We start from the raw sequence: 21,825 nt of genomic DNA, 5'->3' as shown, positions 1-21,825 counted from the left end.
TCAATAATAACTCATTGAATTGTGTAGACACTCTAACATGAAGACATGTAGCAGCAACAGATCAACAAACAGCAATGGCGAAAATAAGCAGTTGAACTGTTTGAAGTGGTGGCTAAGGGATACATATTAACCAGGGAATCAGAAATTTTGAACTTGGTTATTTTGTTGGCATAGATTGAAGATCTTATTACAAACTGTTCAGAAACTAGCTTTGTTTTTGATTTTTTACTTTTGTAAAATTACTTTTACTCACTAATGTGACTGATTTTAAAGCATATGTTTCTTGTTTCCAAAAAAGATACTTCCAATGAAATATTACCTTTACCAGATACAAGATAAAGCTCCCTTCTGTTCTAACAATAAGCCATAACAATAAGTCTTAATCACATCCTTATATTTAGATCTCCTTTTCCATTGGCATGAGTCATCTTAGTGAAACCTTGATTTCCTAACTAGATAGGCAAATTGAGCAGAATTCTATTACACAGAACTTATGTCCTCTTTTCTTTCATGCACTGCCATAGAATATAGTGTTTGTTTATTGGGTGAGGCAAGCAACGTGTCACTTGCCTTATCTCATTTCTAACATTATTTCTGCACATTCCTCATCTTGCCTATTGCTTAGTATTAAGGGGAGGATGTCAGCAAATTTTATGAGCTGGGCTTCTTTGGCATCAATTTAAATTTAGGTTCTGACACATTTAATGGGGCAGATGCATTCCATTTGTCATTTAAAAATATTGATATCTGACTTTGGATCCTTTGCAATGGTCTGGATGAATCTACATGCTTTCCTCAGCATAATAATGATCTTTCTTGATAATCCCGGATAATACATGCTATGACAGTACTATCATCCAACCTGAGCTTAAGAAATCACTAATTAGACATCATCATCAGTTCTTGATGCACTTTCATCAATCTAATAATGAATGAATTGAAAAGATGTTGGCTACTTTGTTTGATAGAGCCCTCTTTCTTTGAAGAACATGACTTTTTTACCAGAAGGCTCCCTATCTTTGTTCAAAATCTTTGTTACGGATCTTTGCTATTCTCTGCCCCAGAGAGCTGAGGATGTTTGTTTGTTGAGAATATGCAAGACAAAGATTGATACCAAGAGAAGTAAGAGATATTGGGATAGGGCAAGAAGATAAAAGTTATGATGATACTGAATGGAGAAGTGGCTTAAATGACCTCAAATAAAATAAAGACCTGCAGAAGCTGGAGAACTGAAACAAAAACAGAAATTGCTGATGAAACTCAGCAGGTCTGGCAGTATCTGAGAAGAAAGGAATGCTAACACTTCGAGTTTTTATTTAAGTCCTTCTATTTCTTATGTTTCCATCCTGCTTTGTTTTCTTATGACCATCATGCTTTAAATCTGTAATATTGACTTTCTGAAACAAAGATTGCTCTTGTTTTCTGTTGTTTTGATCCTCTTTTTGATGTCAAAACTGTTAGAATGGAGAAGACAATCACATAACTGTGCAGGCCATAAGTTTCCGTTAAAGGGCAGCTTACTGGTAATTTTTCTTCCTGGGGGGGGACAAATTCATACACTATGTAGAGTTTGTGCTGCTTTTGTGTGGAATATTCATAAATAGTTGCATAATGGTTTTGCATTTAAGACAAAAAGATCTGCTAGAATTTCGAAAGTAAAATAGGGTTTGGTATGGAACTAGAAAGTAAACAAAAGAGCTCCAGATGGCGCTGTGTGACTATTATTCTCTATAGAGGCTATTTTAAAACCAGTAATCATTGTACTCAATCAGCCTCTATACAATTTTGTCATTATCTTAATTTGAATGGGGTATAGAAAGAATAATTTGTTTTCTATTTCAACGAAGCATCAATTATCAGTGGATGTGAATGACATTCAGAAACTAGCCAAGAGAAATGTTTGCACTCATGTTACACGTGCTCAGCTGGAATAAAAGAAAAAAGTGCCCTAATCACATTGTTGGTAATGCAACAATAACTGTGCTGCTCATTCCATTGAACTTTTACCTGTTGCTTAGCTGAGTGATCATAGGAACACTCTCCTCTCTTCCTTTTCATCAGCATTACTGCCTGTAATCTTCTCCCCACGCCCAGTCTACCCACATCTGAAGAGATTCCCCTTAAATAGATGATGAGGAGGAATTTATTCTCAGAGGGTTGTTACTTTTTGGAATTCTCTCGCTAGCACATAGTGCTGACAAGATCATTGAATATGCTCAAGGCTGACTTTGACAAAATTGACAAGGGGGTAAAAGTTTATGGGGACCAGGCCGGAAAGCAGAGTTAAAGCCACATCAGATCAGCCATGATCCTATTGGTTGGTGGAATAGGCTTGAGCGACCAGAAGGTTTACGCCCTGTTCATGTTTTTTTAAATATTCCATATTAGCAAACCTTTTCAGTTAAATTGGTAATGGAGACTCGCCTCCTGTTCATACTTCTAATCTACACTTAATACGGAATAGATTTGGATTTGAATGGTTTTCATTCTTCTCTCCCAGGTCGTATGCTTTATGTAGAAGAGAAAGACCTTTTCGCCCACGTTGAGTCATCGTAAAACTTTGCAGTCCTCTGTTTCTTCAATAATTTCAAACCATATGCACCATCACTCTTCATGGAAGTGCTTTCATTCTCCATGTTGATTATTCCATGTACTGATAGTCCTAAATATGCATTTATTATTTGAAGCTTGTTATGATTATATTTGACGTCCTGTTCTAGATATAACTTTCTGAACAGTTTTTAAAAAAAAATTATATACTTCTATAAGGCCACATTCAGTTATTTTCTACATGAAAACCATATCATAATTCAGTCTTGTATTACAAGGGATCAGTCAAGTGACTCTTCTCTAGACTGCCTCCAAAGCGTAATTAAATACCTCCATTTAAGTCTTGTGTTATAAACTAGATGTGGTGGTTAGTGGTACCTTCATAATAGTGTGACTAGAATTCTACCTTTTAAACATTTCTGTCACTGAATTGTACACCTGTGGCCCTTGGCTGACTTACTGTTCAAACATACCTGTGGTCCATAGGGAACAGCTGTTAAGCTTTTTTTTTTATATGAAAGATGGTTTTTCATCTTTTTGCTCCTAATTCCTTTCCATTTCTGTACATCCATTCATGTGCTTTCCAAATAAAGATGTTAATTGATTTTGCATTTGTAATACTGGAGTTGTGCATTCCATGTTTTCGCAGCCATTGGGCATTTTCAGATCTAAAATACAATATTGACCCCTCTCTTTTACTAAGTTTCCAGACAGGGTACATAGGCAGAATCTTCAGAATATGGAGGATAAATGTAAATGAAAGAATCACTCACCAGCTCTGTACAGTACTGTGGTATGATGGACAGCAATCCCACATAACCCTTAAAGCAATTGCTGCTTAGACTCTGAGCCACATTAATAAAACTGTGATTATTCTTCTTTCACCAGCTTCAATGTGGAAATCTGTTTAGCTTTTCAATTTTTGTGGATATAACTGTATTACATATTTGAATCTGTTAGTTTATTTATTGTCCTTTCAGCATCACAGACACAGCTGTGGAGCCACTAAAGACTGAACTTGCTGAACTGGAGCAACTGATCAAGGATCAGCAGGATAAGAATTGTGCTGTCAAGGCAAATATACTGAAAAATGAGGATAAGATCCAGAAGATGATTTCAAGTATTAACTTCTCCTCAAGATCATGAGGGAGGAAAGGCTGTTGCACAGTCAGTTCAGCAAATAAGGTGAAGAAATGATAGGGGGGAGGAATCTTGTGTGACAGCAGGCTGACAAATAATGTGTACATGGATTTTTTTTAAAAATTCTCTGCATTCCTATTTCTCCATCAGGGAGCTTATTATCTTGCATGTTTAAGATTACAAGTATGTACATCAAATAAAAGCAATGTTTATAAATAGCTTGCAGTTCTGAATACAGGATTTATATCATTTTCTTTCTTGCTTACCTTCTTTGGGCTGAAATTCTTGATGGTGATTTTAGCAAAATAGTCAATGTGAATACAAAGCAGGATGATAATATAATTGGAGGAATTTTACTCCCTTTAATGTTTAACTGATAGTTAGTCTTCCCATTAATCTCTGAATGTTTTCTGCTGAGCTACAGTGTTCTCTGCAGGAATGAATATCATTGTGGCACCAAGGCAATACAACAGTCCAACCTGTTAGCCAATTCCCATGGTACTAGACAATACCTATGCTTGAGGCTAGGATGAACTTGTGTTCATCCATATCACTTAAAGCTGGTGGACTAGACCCCCTGCACATAGGATGTTTTTCAATTACAGATATGAAAACTTTTATAACAAAATAATTGGATATTACTGATACTTTGCATCATTTGAAAAGTCACCCAAGGGAATGAATTTTCTTGTAATTTACAGTTTAGGATTTAATAATATGGCAATAGCTCTTACAAGTTTGATTTACTCTCAGGTTCTAATGTGTAAATAATGCAAATGGAGCACTTTAATAGTTTGTATAACAATAGTGGAAGCTTGAAGTGAAACTAGCAGTCTGATCTGGGTGATCAGAACTTTGTCACAATGATTTAAAGTGTTATGTAATCATTTCAGTTAAATCACCAAGAAATACCTGTTATCTTTTAAGTGGCAAACTGTAATTGATTGTGGAGCCATGATGAGTTACAAATATAACCATGTTCTATTGGTTGCAAAATGTCAAGTGCAGGCAAAAACTCTCAACTCTTAGCCATGCACTGATTAAAAATACAAGAATTCGTGTTTCTGTGAAGCAAATGGAGTGAGGCAACCTGCTAAATGAAAATAGTTCCAATTCATTTACATTGGTATAAGTATATGGGTTCATTACAGAGTGAAATAGTTTGGTGCCCACTTGCATTACAGAACCCTGCGCAATGCACTCCAGATGAAAACATTGCCTTTCATTAACAATACTCTATTTGGGAGCTTTAGTTGGTGAGATTTAGCCCCTTGATTTGCAGAGCTTGAGTACATCTCCTTGATAGAAGACATGAGGTATTCTCAGTCCCATCTTTAGCTATAAAAGCAATAACTGACATTTCCAGCCCTCAGCTGTTGATAATTTTTGTTAAACATGGGATGGTTGAGAAATAAGGATAATGATGAGACTGAAGACTAAATTTGGAATTGATGTGGTATTCTTCAAAATGAAAAACCATGTTTATTTTTACTTTTAAAGGTGAGCATGTAAAAAATGCTGTTACCACAAAATTCCTTCATATTCCCAAAAACCACCAGTGTATGCCAAGAAAACGTGTATAGAAGTTACATTTTATCCTTTTTCCTGCTAACAGTGGTATTTTGGATGGGGTCAGAGCATTAGAACATCACAGCAGTGCCAAGGGTTTTACTTCTTTAAAAGCAAACGTTTTGTTGATCAATCTGTTTGCCAGTTTGAAAAATAAATTATCTTAAGTATTTGGGCACTTAATCAGGCCCCAACTATTTATTGCCAAATGCTTCTCAATAACTTTTTCTATTGGATTGCCTTCACTCATATCTCTAGTTTTGAAAAGTATGGTGTTGGAAAAGCACAGCCGGTCAGGCAGCATTCGAGGAATAGGAGAGCCAGCGTTTCAAGCATGAGCTCTTCATTGAGTTCATGCTCAAAACGTCAACTCTCTGCTCCTCGGATGCTGCCTGACTGGCTGTGCTTTTCCAGCACCACACTTTCCGATTTTGATCTCCAGCATCTGCAGTCCTCACTTTCTCTTAGTTGATCATACCCAGTTTTACCATTTGAAGATTACAGACACTGTCTCAACAGAAATGCATTGTTGTAAGTTGATTGTATATCCAGAGCAATTTAATTGATCTTGTAGCTGAACTGAGTAGAAATGTTGCACAGGATTTTTAACCCTCAAACATTCCAAGCCAACAATAAGAACTCTTTAAAATCAACAATTTTTTTAAAGCCGTTTAAACGTAGTTAAAGCTTGAAAAATGTTTTCTTTTCCTGCTTGGAAAACAAGTATTTTCAACAAGGCTGTCTTACTTTGAATTTTGAGTGTACAGTGTATGCATTCTTTGTGACAATGACACAAACTACTAGATATCAAGTCATCTAACTTTTAATCGTTAGATGACTTGATATCTAGTAGTTTGCAACTTTTTTTTGTTTTCTTTAAAATCTTCTTTACTTCATCGAAGCCAGAGGAAACCATTTGACCTTTTGAGCCTGCTCTATAGTTCAGCAATATTATGACTGGAAACCTATTTCCCTTAATTCCCTTAGTACTCAAAAATCTAGGAATTTGTCAAATATTCTCAACAATTCATAATATTCACAACCTTTTGTGTAAAGAAGTATCTCCTCTACTTGCTCCTAATTGGCTGATCCTTTATTCTGATCCTATGATCTCTGTATTCAAGACTCCCCAGCTGTGGGAAATACTTTCTCGGCATCCACCCTGCCAAGCCTTTGAAGAATTCAATGTTTTATTTCACTTGCTTCTAAACTTCAAAATGAAATAGAGGCCCAGACAACTAGCTATTTTCCTGTGAGGAAAATCATCTTAGCATAGGAACCAGTGTTGTGACGACCCTCATTACACACCCTGGAGGGAAATGTTAAAGAAATGTCCGTAGCCAATAAGGAGACCAAAGGTGCACACGTTACTGCAGGTGTGATCCTACCAATGCCTTGTATGATTGTAGTAAGGCTTGCTTACTTCACACGTTTTATAAATTACATTCATAACATGAAGGAATTTGAGCAACTTTACTGAGTTTTTTTTAAAGAAAGATCTATTATGGTGAAGAGATTATGCCACTCGTTCTGAACCTTCATGCCATTCATATGTGGTGTGGCCGTTTTTCTATAAACTTACTTGAAGATAATTGTTTCTTCACTTCCTCGCTGGTGTAAAATTGCAGTTTAAAGTAAGCTGTGTAATACATTAACTATAATGATTTCCAAAGAACTTTTTAAAAAATCTATTGGTACTATGCCACTGCCTCAGTCTGCTCTGATAAATTGCTTTTTTGTTTCCCCTATACTTTTAAAATTATACAAAATTGGAGCAAACGTTTATACTCGTGCACAAAAAATGGCAAAGTATTTGCACCTCTGGGAGGGGGAATAAACAAACTTAAAAATAATTTGACCTTTGTTAAATCTCTTGGCTGTTTTTAAACTAGAGCAAGATGTACATTTTGAAGATTTGCTTGGGGTCAATGATGAAAAAGAGAGTTTGTGGAGACATTAAAACCACTTGTATTTGTTTGGCTTTAAATAAGGGTTTTTAAGTGTTTGGCACAATAGCACATTTTAAAGTTGTTTTTGGTACAATCTCCTGCAGTAGCAGTTTTCAAGTTAAAATTTTAATATCGAGGTCTACATCCCTCCCCCATCCCAACCCCCCCCAAAAAAACTATGTAACTGTAAGTAATTTCTACAACACGTGAAATAGTGAAGTATTCTTTCTCACAACTAAACAGATGTGCTATGTTTATTTCCAGATTAGTATAGTACAGATATTGACCGATACAAGTTAAAACGATGACTGGCATGTTTCTAAAGCTGAATTAATGATAGTGATTATTTTTTACCTCAAGACATGTATTCAGATGATTGTTGGTTTCCAGTACTTTCAAGATGATTGGAAGATAAATGGAACTTTAAACAATACTTGATAATTAAATAGAGCAACACAATTCCAGCTCTAACTGAACAAAGTCACTGACTTTGTAGCCAACATTTTTGACTGAACTACTGGTGATTGCAAGTTTGCAATAACACGAGCTTGGATTACACATTGGCTTTATCTGCTACGTGAAATGCTTTACAGAACTTAATGTGTTAATGTATTGTGAACTCGCTATTGTACAGTTATGTAAATTTTGTCCACTGTAACATAGTTAAAAAATAATTTTGTAGTGGAGTGAAATAAAATGTGTGGCTTTACTGAAAACCACTTTGCATTAGCTATGTTATTTGCTTCTTATGAAGGTTTTATCAAATAAAACAATATGGATTAATGATGGAAAACATGCTGTCAAAATTCTCATTGTTCTCGCTCTGATTCATGAAAATTGAAAATGTAGTGCTGTAACTTATGCACTCTAATTTGGCTAGGTTTAACGTGAACTAAAACACAAATCTAAGAATGGTTACAGCACAGAAGACTTTGACCTGTCGAGTCCATGTAAACCTTCTAGAAGAGGAATTCTCCCACCCCTGTCCTTTCCACCTAACCCTGCAGTTTTCTTTATGTTCAGGTGAACATATAATTTCTTTTGAAAGCCATATTTGAATCTGCTTCCACTACCTTTGCCATTCAGTGCACCCCAGACCTCAATCACTTGTTGTGTTTTTTAAAAAAAAAATTGTCATGCACCTTTGGCTCTGTTGCCAATCAGATTTAAAGTGTATCCTTTGGTTTTTGTCCAGCTAGGCCTAATAATTTTAAGCACCTCTATCAAATCGCCTTTCAGCCTTCTCTAAGGCAGTGCCATTACTTATCTTATACACAACATGTGATGTATAAACGATGCAATGTGCTGATCAAGTCAATCATTCTACTTTTCATTGCAAAGCCATGTGCATTTTTTAAAGTACCCCTTTACACTCCATCTGCATGGTCTCCAGTTGTTTTTCTTCTGCTGTTGATGTTCACTGTAGAAGAGAAGTAGTTCCTGCAGAAGGCCCAGCATCTATACTGGATTGAGAGTTAGTAAATCATACCTTTTAAGCCCAATTTCTACCAGTGTTATCGACAAAAGACAATGTAACATGCTCCTGGGAGTCAAATTCAGACCAACTTGGCAATTTCCATGTGAGTGATAAAAAAGGTAAAAGACATGTTTCAAGTTGAAATCAAAGCTTGCCTCTTTTTAACTATAATTCCCTAAAAATGTAATGCTAGCTGACACTAATTTTCTTTCTCCTGTATCCAGATGATTTGCACCTTGATGCAAAGCCCATTATTGAAAGGGAAAGATTTGTAGAGCTCTCAATTTCTCTGCTTTGTGAAGATAAAGGTAGCAAATTGATAGCACTCCTGATGAGGTATATTCAGACCCTATTAGAAAAAGTGAACTGTTTAGGATGATGCAGCTTATTCTAGTGGCTGAAGTCTCTTTCCTATCACAAAGGAATCCCTCTGCTCTGGTGTCAATTAAAATTATTTGTGGGTTACAATATTTTACTCCACATAACATATACCACAAGGAGGCTGGGTTCTTGTGAGACAAATGTCTTGAAGTTTATTTACAACATTAAATAACACTAGCTTGGATTGCACATTGGCTTGCTGGGAAGGTAAATTTCCTCGTGAATAGGCAGAGAGCACATGCTGAGCAGGAGCGAACACGGTACTCCTAAATAAGTGAACTAATGTATTTGGGTGGTTGCATTACCCGAAACACTACTTGGGTAATGTCTTCCACCCAGCCTCCTCTTCTAACCGAGAAAATAAGGTTCTCTGAGCCGGATTGGTAAGGTAACTTGTCTTTCTTTATTATTCTCTTTGGGAATTTGGAACAGTGGGGATGGCGCTGAGGGCAGTTGAAAGTTTACCCTGCAGAATGTGGGAGGTAAAGGGGCACCACTAATATCCCTGCTGATTTCATCTGCAGAAGTGCACCCAACTCCAGCTCCTCAAAAACAATAGAGAACTGGAGCTGGATGAACTTCGGATCATTCGGGAGGCGGAGAGTCTGTCCCTGTTGTTCAGAAAGGAAGGGGGGAGATGAGCAGAGCATTAGTCATTGGGGACACCATTGTTAGGGGGACAGATAGGTTCTGTGGGAATGAGAGAGACTCACGGTTGGTGTGTTGCCTCCCAGGTGCCGGGATTCATGAGGTCTCGGATTGTGTTTTCGGGAGAGGGAGCAGCCCCAAGTCGTGGTCCACGTAGGTACTAACGACATAGGTGGGAAAAGGGATGGGGATTTAAGGCAGAAATTCAGAGAGCTAGGGTGGAAGCTTAGTACTGGAACAAACTGAGTTGTTATGTCTGGTTTGTTGCCAGTGCTAATAAGGCAAGGAATAGAGAGAGAGGAGCTGAACACATAGTTACAGGGATGATGCAGGAGGGAGGGTTTTGGATACCTGGATAAGTGGGACCTCTACAAACAGGATGGTCTATACCTGAACCAGAGGGGTGCCAATACTCTGAGGGTGGAGGAAATTAGCTAATGCCATTCAGGAGGGTTTAAACTAATTCAGCAGGGGGTGGGAACCTAAATTGTAGTTCCAGTGTCCAGGAGGTTGAGAGTAGTGAGGTCAGAAATATAGTTTCAAGGTCGCAAGAGTTCACTGGCAAGCAGGAAGGCGGTTTGAAGTGTGTCTACATCAACGCTAGGAGCATCCGGAATAAGGTGGGTGAATTTGTAGCGTGGGTTGGTACCTGGGACTTCAATGTTGTGACCATTTCGGAGACATGGATAGAGCAGGGTCAGGAATGGTTGTTGCAGGTTCTGGGATTCAAATGTTTCATAAAGAACGGAGATGGTAAAAGAGGGGGAAGTGTGGCATTATTAGTCAAGGACAGTATTACAGTGGCAGGACATTTGAGGACTCATCTACTGAGGTAGTATGGGCTAAAGTTAGAAACAGGAAAGGAGAGGTCACCCTGTTGAGAGTTTTCTATTGGCCTCTGAATAGTTTGAGACATGGAGAGGAAAGAATAGCAAAGATAATTCTGGATAGGTGCAAGAGTAACAGGGTAATTGATATGGGGTACTTTAATTTTCTAAATATTAACTGGAAATACTTTAGTTTGCATATTTTAAATGGGCCAGTTTTTGTCCAATGCGGGTACGATATTTCCTGACACAGTATGTAGACAAGCCAGCAAGGGGCGAGGCCACATTGGATTTGGTCCTGGGTAATGAACCCGGCCAGGTGTTAGATTTGGAGGTAGGTGAGCACTTTGGTGATGGTGACCACAATTCGGTTACATTTACTTTAGTGATGGAAAGGGATAGGTATATAAAGCAGGGCAAGGGTTATCGCTAGGGGAAAGGCAATTGTGATGCAATTCGGCAAGATTTAGGATGCATAGGATGGGGAAGGAAACTAAAGGGGATGGGCACAATTGCAATGTAGAGCTTATTCAAGGAACAGCTACTGCGTGTCCTTGGTAAGTATGTACTTGTCAGGCAGGTAGGTAGTGATCGAGCGAGGGAGCCGTGGTTTAGTAAGGAAGTTGAATCTCTTGTCAACAGGTCAAAGAAGGCTTATGTGAGAACGAGACATGAAGGCTCAGTAGGGAGCTTGAGAGTTATAAGTTAGCCAGGAGTGAACTAAAAAGAGCCAGAAGGGGACATGAGAAGTCATTGGCAGGTAGGATCAAGAAAAACCCTAAAGCTTTCTATAGGTATATCAGGAATAAAAGAATGACTAAAGAAAGATTAGAGCCAATCAAGGATATAATTGGGAGGTTGTGCGTGGAGTCAGAGGAGATAGGGGAAGCTCTAAATTAATATTTTTCATCTTTTTCCAGTGTGAATGCAATGTAATGTTGTCGAGGAGAATACTGAGATACAGGCTACTAGTCTAGACGGGATTGAGGTACACAAGAAGGAGGTGTTAGAAATTCTGGAAAGTGTGAAAATAGATAAGTCACCTGGGCCAGATGGGATTTATCATTGGATTCTCTGGGAAGCCAGGGAGGAAATTGCAGAGCCTTTATCTTTGATCTTTATGTCATCATTGTCTTCAAGAATAGTGCCAGAAGACTGGAGGATAGCAAATGTTGTCCCTTGATTCAAGAAATGGAGTAGAGACAATCCTGGTAATTATAAACCAGTGAGCCTTACTCATCTAGAGAGGAATAAGTTGATTAGGGATAATCAACACAATTTTGTGAAGGGTAGGTCGTGCCTCCAAACCTTATTGAATTTTTTGAGATGGATGAGGGTGAAGCAGTTGATGTGGTGTATATGGATTTCAGTAAGGCAAATGATAAGGTTCCCCACGGTAGGCTATTGCACAAAATATGGAGGCATGGGAATGAGGGTGATTTAGCAGTTTGGATCAGAAATTGGCTGGCTGAAAGCTATCTGAGGGTGGTGTTTGCTGGGAAATGTTCATCCTGGAGTTCAGTTACTAGCGGTGTACCATAAGGATCTGTTTTGGATCCACTGGTGTTTGTCATTTTTATAAATGACCTAGATAAGGGTGTAGAAGGATGGGTTAGTAAATCTGCAGATGCCACTGAGGTCATTAGAGTTGTGGATAGTGCTGAAGGATATTGTAGGTTACAGAGGGACACAGATACGTTGCAGAGCTGGTCTGAGAGATAGCAAATGGAGTTTAATGAGCAAAAGTGTGAGGTGATTCATTGTTTGAAGGAGCAAGAGGAGTAAAGACTACTGGGCTAATGGTAAAATTCTTGGTAGTGTAGATGAGCAGAGAGATCTTGATGTCCATGTACATAGATCCCTGAAAGTTGCCACCCAGGTTGATAGCGTTGTTAAGAAGGCATATGGTGTGTTAGCTTTTAGTGGTAGAGGGATTGAGTTTCAGAGCCACGAGGTCATGCTGCAACCATACAAAACTCTGGTGTGGCCGCACTTGGAGTATTGCCTACAGTTCTGGTCACCGCATTATAGGAAGGATGTGGAAGCATTGGAATGGGTTCAGAGGAGATGTACTAGGATGTTGCCTGGTATGGAGGGCAGGTTTTATGAGGAAATGCTGAGGGACTTGAGGCTGTTTTTGTTCAAGAGAAGGTTGAGAGGTAACTTAATTGAGACATATAAGATAATCAGAGGGTTAGATAGGGATGGACAGTGAGAGCCTTTTTCCTCAGATGATGATGGCTCGCACGAGGAGACATAGCTTTAAATTGTGGGATGATAGATATAAGACAGATGTCAGAGGTAGTTGCTTTTTTTAAAATTTTTTTTTAATAATATTTTTATTAAGAAAAAATAGATTTTTAAATATTTCAACAAATACAAAACAATGCAATTCAAAACAGTACAAAAATAGTATAAAACTAAACCCAAATAATAAAAAGAATTCCCTAACCCACCATCCTATACGAATGTATAAACATATATAGAGAAGTATAAAATTAAAAAAAAAAACGAAACTAGCTATTTAACTAACTAAATAAATACCTAACAAGAAACAAATAAATAGTAATAACTCAGCCCAGCCAAACAAAACACTTACATTCACAGTTCCTCCTCCCTGGATATTGGACTCATGAAACACAATAGTTCCGGCTATATAAAAGCCCTTGTTAGTGTGGCAGATAAATCTGTGTCCAGGTATTTCAAAAAGGGTTGCCATGTCTTGTAAAAATTCTCAGTTTTGTGGTGTACCATATTTGAGAGAAAATCCAGAGGAATATGCTCCATAACAATCATCTGCCAACCTGACAGGCCTGGGGGGTTTTCTGATATCCAACCTAGCAAGATATTCTTCCTTGCACAGAATGTAAGAATACTGAAAGATTTTGCCTTATGCGTGTCTGCAGGAAATACAATGGGTAGGCCCAAAAGGAGCGAAATAGGGTCCTTCTCCATCCCTACACCAAAAATCCTTTCCATTGCACCCACCACAGCGCTCCAATATGTTTGAAGCCTGTCACAAGACCAAAGACAATGGGTAAGAGTACCCGTACAGACCTTGCACTTGGGGCATGCTGAAGATACCCTGAGTTTAAATTTTGACAAACGGTCTGGGGCTAAGTGGACCCTGTGGAGAATCTTCAACTGTAAAGCATGGGTCCTATTGCAAATTGATATCTTCCTTGCATTCTCCCAAATATCCTCCCATGCCTCTGAAGAAACTTCAACACACAGCTCTCTTTCCCACATCTTGCAGAGTCGATCAGACTCATCTGAGGTGGCACCCCCCAATTGGTGATATAGAGTACTGACAGAGAGTGTACTCTTAGCCCTTAGTACCCCTCTTTCTATGTCAGATTTGTAGGGATCAGTCAAAAGTGTGGTCTTTTTTTGAATAAAATCCCTAACTTGAAAAAACGAAAGAGGTCTCTATTAGGTAACTCGTACTTCCGTACTAACTGATCGAAGGACATCATTACATCTCCCTCAAATAAATCACCCATGCAAGATATACCCCTAGCTGCCCAACGTTTAAATCCTGAATCTATCATACCTGGTTGAAAACTCGACATACCCACTAAAGGTGTAAACAAAGATGTTTTGCCAATATTACCTTCCCTCTGCCGAATTGCCCTCCATGCTTTAACAGTATTGATGACTATTGGGTTATGGCAATATTCCCTAACTGTCCTCACCTTGTCCAAAAACAGCAAACTGGTAAGGGGGCACCTTGCCTGGGAGACTTCGATATATAGCCATATTGAAAGAGGGTCCCCACAAACCCAATCACTTACGTAGGTCAAAAGCGAGCTTAATTGGTAATTTTTAATGTCCGGAAGGTCTACTCCCCCCAATCTGTGAGGCAACTGCAGTTTGGCTAATTTAATGAGGGGCCGTTTACAGTGCCAGATAAAGGAGCTGAACCAAGTGTTCAGTCTCCTGAGTGTTTGTTTATTGAAAATCAGGGGGAGCATCCGTATAGGGCATAGCAAGCGAGGGAGAATATTCATCTTAATAAGCGTTATCCGACCCAACCATGAGACTGGAAGTGCCTCCCATCTTTGGAGATCTTGTTTAATTTTTTAAAATAATTGAGTAAAATTGGCTTTGAACAGCCAATCCAGAACTGGAGTAATGAATATGCCCAAATACACAAAACCCCCCTGTGACCACCTAAATGGGAATCTATAGTCACTCTCAAGAGCCAACTCTTTCATAAGACCACCCATAGGTATAGCCTCTGATTTAGCAAAATTAATCTTATACCCTGAAAAAGTGCCAACTGGGTGAATGCATTGCATCAGGCAAGGCACTGAAACTGCTGGATTTGTCAAGAAAATTAGAACATCATCTGCATACAGTGAGATCTTACATAATTTTGACCCCACTTCTGATATATTGAGATCCCCATGAATGGCCTCTGCCAACGGTTCAATCACCAACTTAAAAAGTAATGGTGAAAGGGGACAGCCCTGCCGGCTGCTCCTAGAAATATTAAAATTGCTTGATCGTACCCCATTGGTAATGACCGCAGCGAGAGGTACACTGTAGAGAACCTTTACCCATTTTATGAAAACTTCGGCCAGACCAAACCGGTTTAGATTAGATTACAGTGTGGAAACAGGCCCTTCGGCCCAATAAGTCCACACCGACCCACCGAAGCGTAACCCACCCATACCCCTACATTTACCCCTTACCTAACACTACAGGCAATTTAGCATGGCCAATTCACCTGACCTGCACATCTTTGGACTGTGGGAGGAAACTGGAGCACCCGGAGGAAACTCACGCAGACACGGGGAGAACGTGCAAACTCCACACAGTCAGTCGTCTGAGCCGGGAATTGAACCCGGGTCTCTGGCGCTGTGAGGCAGCAGTGCTAACCACTGTGCCACCGTGCCACCCCTCCTCTAGAGTATAGAAAAGGTACGGCCACTCAACTCGGTCAAATGCCTTCTCTGCATCTAAAGAAATCACCAATCCCTGTATTGACTGCTGTTGGCATGCTTGAATTACGTCAAGCAGCCTCCTAACGTTATTGGAGGATCTGCGACCCTTTATGAAGCCCGTCTAATCCTCTCTAATAATAGAAGGTAACACAGTCTTCAGCCTTAACGCAAGAGCCTTAGAAAGGATCTTAAAGTCCACATTTAAGAGCGAGATGGTCCTTTATGAAGCACATATTTCCAGATCCTTCCCTTTTTTAAGGATAAGTGAAATATTGGCCTCTCTCAGAGATGGTGGGAGACAAACATGGCTGTATGAATCATTAAACATATTCAGCATCGGGCCTGACAGTATACTTATAAATTCCTTATAGAATTCACTGAGAAGTCCATCAGGACTGGGCGCCTTTCCACTCTGAAGCTGCCTCACAGCTTCCTGCACTTCTTGCTCTGATAATGGGGCATTGAGAAAGGACTGTTGTTCAGGAGTCACACCAGGGAGCTTCAGATCTCAAGAAAAGGATTCCATTTTGGCCTGCCCCTCCTCACAATTCTCAGACTGATATAATTTAGAGTAGAATCTCTGGAACGCCACATTAATCTTTTTAGAATCACATGTTAGGTTCCAGACCCTTCCCTAATCGCTGTAATGGTTTGTGGGGCACTTCTCTTTCTGGCAAGGTTTGCTAAGTATTTGCCTGGCTTGTCACCATGCCCGTATAACCTTTGCTTTGCAAAAGCAGCTCCTTCTTTGCCGTCTGCGTGAGCATGGAATTTAGTGCAGACCGCAGTGCCGTAATCCTCTGTAGTTTGACCAACGAGGCTCTGTCAAAATAAGCCTTCTCGGCTGCCTTCAACCGTGCTTCAAGGAGACGTTGCTGCTCACCCTTCTGCCGCTTCCTACTTGTGGAATATGAAATAACTAACCCTCTGGCATAAGCTTTGGCAGTTTCCCAGAGAACAGATGAGCTATCAACCGAGTGTATGTTGATGTCTAGGAATGCCCGAAATTCCCTAGAGAAATACTCCACAAACTTGCTGTCCATGAGAATAAAGGGGTCTATTCACCAGTACCTTGAATCCATTGTAACATCCTTAATTTTAACCATGAGGTACACTGGAGCATGATCAGAGATAGCAATATTACTAATTGTACAGGATGCCACCAGATCCAGGATTACAGCAGGGGTCAGAAAAAAATCAATCCTCGTGTGACATCTGTGCGGATTGGACAAAAGCGTGAAATCCCTACGTGTAGGGTGGAGACACCTCCAGGCGTCCACCCATCCTAATTCCCCACACAAACCCAATAACAGTTTAGTTTGTGCAGAGGGTATCGAGGGACCTTTAGGCAACCTGTCTACTGTGGCATCCATGAGGCAGTTAAAATCTCCCCCTATAATGATGTGCCGAGACTTGAGACTTATCAGTTTAGAAAAAGCATCTACCAAGAATTTAAGAGGATGAGCTGGGGGACAATAAACATTTAAAATGCCATATTCTTCCCCATTTATCAAGGCTTTAAGAATTACAAACTTCCCGTATGTGTCTTTAACACATTCCAACAATTTAAATGAGAGATTTTTCCTAACCAATATAGCCACTCCCCTACTTCTGGTATTAAATGATGAAAAATAAACTCGGTCAAAGCCATTCTGCTGTAATTTCAGATGCTCCTTTTCATCCAAATGTGTCTCCTGTAACAAAGCAATATCCACCTTCTCCTTTCTAAGACTCAAGAGTACCTTCGTCCTCTTAATTGGTGAGTGACGTCCCTTGATATTCCAGGTACACCATTTAATCAAATCATTAGCCATAATCTTCTGCAATTGCATTTAAATTCCAGAGGGGAGGAACCCGAACCACAAATTGCTGAGCCTTAGTGTTGCATGATCCACCGAATATAAAAACTACATAAACTAAAAACACTACATTTAACAAACATACAAAATTATTAAAAATAAAAAACAACAAAAACCAGAAAACAAACCAACATATAAAGCGCCAATAGCGCTGAGTAGGGGAACTTACCCCTTGCCCGGAGGGGCAACTACCCGTCCCGAACTGCCCATAAATAGGCATCTAACTATCTCAACCACCTTCACTTCTCCCAGCGAGAGCCGCATCGCAAGCACAAGCTAAAAAGAATAAACAAAGGGGGAATAAATACCCCACCCATCCTTTGGTATGTCCTAACTTAGAAATTTAAAATGTACATCTTAACCACCACCAGACATAGTTTGAACCAAATTATTATCAATAGAGGTAAAAAAAGAGGAAAAACAAAGCTCCAACCGGATTTCCTCCATTTCTTTTACAGAATGATAAACGCATACCTAAGTAACGATATTTATACATACTACAATTGTTTAACTTAGGTTAGTTTGTCCACAAAGTCTCTTGCCTTCTCCGATGTGTCAAAGAAATGCATGGATCCATCTAAGGTGATCCGAAGCACTGCTGGATATCTCAGGGAGTACTGAATCCCAAGCTCCTTCAATCTTCTCTTGACACCATCATACGATTTTCGTTTCTGGATCACCGCCGCTGAAAAGTCCTGAAAAAACATGATCTTAGACCCCTCGTAAGTTAGGGCCTTTGGATCCTTCCCCTGGAGTCTGGAAGCCTCCATGACTCTCTCCTTATCCCGGTAATGATGGAACCGCACCAGGAAAGGACGAGGGCGTTGACCCAGACCTGACCTCCGTGCTGTGACCCGGTGAGCCCTCTCTATCTTCAATCCTCTCATGCCAGTCTCCAAGTCAAGGAATTTCAGAAGCCAATCTTCAACAAATTCCGCAGGCTGCTCACCTTCCTTACCCTCGGGCAGACCGATGATCCGAATGTTTTTTCTCCTGCCCCTGTTTTCAAGATCATCCACTTGGTAATGCAAATTACGAACCTGCGTCTTCAGGGCTTGGATCTCATCCTTGAATGAACTGGCATCAGCTTCCACCACTGCGACCCTGTGCTCCACCTCATCCGTCCTCTTCTCCAGGTCTCCCAGCTGCTGCTCATGCTTCTGCAGCATGAGAGAGACTGGAGTCAGCTTATCTTCAATCTGTTTCCCCAACATCTTGCGAGATTTCGAGAGCTGGTTCACCAGGTCCTGGAGAGTAATCTGCTCTGAGGCTGCTGCAGGCTGAGCTGCAGGCCCGGCCTCAGATCCTCCTTCTCCCTTTTTAGGCATTTCTGGACAGCTGAAAATACAGTTAAGTCAATTTTTAAATGTTTCTTGGGGCTCCACAATCTTTCCAACACCCCAAGAAATCCTGATGACCTTGGTTGGGTGGGTTAAAGGACCGTCCTGCTCCTGCTGCGATGCGAAGCTCTGCAGTGTGATCTTCTCAGATCGCCACCATCTTAGATCCCTCAGAGGTAGTTTCTTTACTCAGAGTAGTCAGGGCCTGAATACACTGCCTGCAACAGTAGTAATCTCATCAACTTTAAAGACATTTAAATGGTCATTGGATAAACATATGGATGAAAATGGAATAATTTAGGATAGTTGGGCTTCAGATTGGTTCCACAGGTTGGTGCAACATTGAGGGCTGAAGGTCTGTACTGCACTGTTATGTTTTATGTTCTGTGTAATATTAATTACAAAGCTACAATGTCACAGGGTCTGTTACGTGCACAGTCTGGGTTCTATACTTATCAGTTTCCGTACTTTAAACACATACAGCTGACTGTATACATTAACTCCACTACTCAGGGAGAATGATTGAAGGCAAGGTGGATACCTTTATATGGGAATGTCATGTGATAACATCATCTAATTGACTTAAAGGTAAGTGTTTGGAGTTTATGCCATAAAATAACACCAATAATTTAGCACTAGGGATCATTTTTTAAAAACAAAGGCTCACACATTTAAGCAGATAAGGAAAAAAAAATTCTTTGAGAATTAACAGTCTTTGAAAATCTCTGAAACGGGGATGCAGAATCTTTAAATATTTCTAAGGTAGAGATAGATTCTTGATTGCCAAGAAGATGAAAGAGAATTGACTTGAATGATTTATTGTCATTTGCATTTTACAATTAATAATAGTGAAAAGCTTCAACTATCACCACAATCTGGCGCCATTTTGAATAGTTTAAAAATAAAAAGAACAAAAAGAAAAAAAATTCAGAGAGTCTATCTTCATTCCACTGCCACTACCCTGAGTCCTGGGCTGGATCACCAATGACACCTGTGTCACCATGTCCTGCCCCCGCTCCCACCCCCCCCACCAACTGCTTGCGCTGGAACTACCAAGGTAGGAATCACTGCTCTTCAGGTGCTATCTCTTTGCCGCTGGGCCTACCTCAGTGATGCCAATGCTGGATCCTGTGCTGAACCACACTTGCCCCACCACCAAGAGGCCCTGACTCTGCCGCCGCACTGATGACCAGGGAGTCACCACTCCAGACCTACTGCAAGCACACCAGGAGTCCCTGGCTCTGCTGCTGCCTCTGAGTCCAGGACTCCCCTGCTCTGGGCATACCACAGTGCTGCCGGTGCAGCCACTGCCCCACAAATGCCAAGCGTCTCAATCGGTTGCTCTCCTCTGAAGATGTCACATTCTCTGCCACTGTCAAAGGAAGAAGATGAAGAAGAGAAAGAAGGAAGACCAAAGAGGTAAGGAAGAAAGAAAGAAGTAGCTGGTCTGGAGCGGATGGGCGCATGAGCCTGGACACTGCCTACCTTTCCCATGCCACCATCTTGAAATATTGGAAATACTGAGGAATGTAGAGTTGAGGTTAAAATCAGATCAGTCATGATCATATTGAACAGCAGAGCAGGCTTGAAGTGTTCATAAGATATCAGAGCAGAGTTAGGCCATTCGGCCCAGTGAGTCATTCAGTTCTGGCTGATATGTTTCTCAACCCAATTCTCTTTCCTTCTCTCTGTAACCTTTGATTCCCTTACTAATCAAGAACCTATCTATTTCTTACATTCAATGACTTAGCCTCCATGGCATACCATTGCATTGAATTTCACAGATTCACCACCCTCTGGCTGAAGAAATTCCTCCTCATCTCAGTTCTAAAGGGTTGTCCCTTCACTCTGATGGTGTGCCCTTGAGTCCTAGTCTCTCCTACATGTGAAAACATCTTCTCCAAATCCACTCTGTCCAAGTGTCTCAGTGTTCTGTAAGATTTAATGAGATCCTTCCTCATGCTTTTAATTTCCAAGTATAGATCCAGAGTCCTCAACTGCTCCTCATATGACAAGTCCATCATTCCCAGAATCATTCTTGTGAATCTCTTCTGGACCTCCTGCAAAGGCAGGACATCCTTCCTTAGAAATGGGCTCCAAAACTGCTCACAATATTCCAAATGCACTCTGACCAGAGCCTTATATATCCTCAGTAGTATATCTCTGCTTTTGTACTCTAGGCCTTTTGAAATATATATTAACATCGTGTTTGCCTTCCTAACTGCCAACCGAACCTGCATGTTAATCTTAAGAGAATCTTGAATTGTGACTCCCAAGTCCCTTTGTGCTTCATATTTCAAAAGCCTTTCATCATTTAGAAAATAATCCACACCTCTATTCTTCCTACAAAAGTCCATAACCTCACACTTTCCCACTCTCCTAGCCTGTCCAAGTCCTTCAGCAGCCTCCCCACTTCCTCAATGCTACCTGTCCCTCCACTTCTCTTTGTGTCATCTGTAAACATAGCAACAAAACTCTCAGTTCTTTCATCTAGATTGAGTGACATTCTCTTTTCTTTGGTCATGCACTCGTATTGACACGTCTTTCTCCAACAGATCCTCAAGATTGAGAGAGCACTTGTTCATATTGCATCTGACCCAATGAGCCAATGAGGAGGGCCCTTGTGCCCGATGCTTGGAAATACCAAAGCTTTGAAGGCTTGGTAGTGGACTGCACAGACCATAAGCCTTCATTAATTATTTCAGTGGGAGGAAATGGTTTCTGCAGACCATGTCTAGTTAATGATAGGGCATTGGGTGTTCATGGTATTTATGTCAAATCATTAAAAGCAGTTAGGGTGTTGATATGTGGAGAGTAAATGGCTCCAATAACACCAATTGCTCCAATATCTGATGAAGATTAACTTTGATTAGGATTCTGTTAAAGGTGCATGGATGAACATCCCGCACATTTTCCTTAGAGATAAGACAACATACCTTTTTACGTAATGGAATCTTTCCAAAGAGTAGTTGCCTTTGTGCTGAATGTGGTCCATTTATATATCGAGAAAGATGTTCATAATAGCTTGTATTTATAAAATGCCTGTAAAGTAGAAAAATAAATTAAGTGCTGTATAACAGATCAACTGTATACCCAAATCACTTAGATGTTGTGAGCATGACTACTATTCACCTGC

The 21,825-nt window shown here is 40.1% G+C and overlaps 1 protein-coding gene across 3 annotated transcripts in view; it reads left to right on the top strand.

The window, feature by feature from the left end:
* ift54 (intraflagellar transport 54) overlaps positions 1 to 7,924 on the top strand; it is a 174,724-nt gene extending 166,800 nt beyond the window's left edge. For all 3 annotated transcript variants that reach the window (XM_043693120.2, XM_043693118.2, XM_043693119.2), the window contains one exon: positions 3,531 to 7,924. In XM_043693120.2, the coding sequence (XP_043549055.1) occupies positions 3,531 to 3,696 (166 nt within the window). In that variant the 3' untranslated portion in view covers positions 3,697 to 7,924. The remainder of the gene's footprint in view (positions 1 to 3,530) is intronic.
* Positions 7,925 to 21,825: the final 13,901 nt, after the last annotated feature.

The sequence above is a fragment of the Chiloscyllium plagiosum genome, unplaced genomic scaffold (genome assembly GCF_037043375.1).
Source record: "Chiloscyllium plagiosum isolate Xiang-an unplaced genomic scaffold, Cpla_swu_hap1 HiC_scaffold_7, whole genome shotgun sequence".
Taxonomy (NCBI): Eukaryota; Metazoa; Chordata; class Chondrichthyes; order Orectolobiformes; family Hemiscylliidae; genus Chiloscyllium; species Chiloscyllium plagiosum.
Note: the sequence above shows the minus strand (reverse complement) of the source record. Positions and strands in the feature narration are given on the sequence as shown.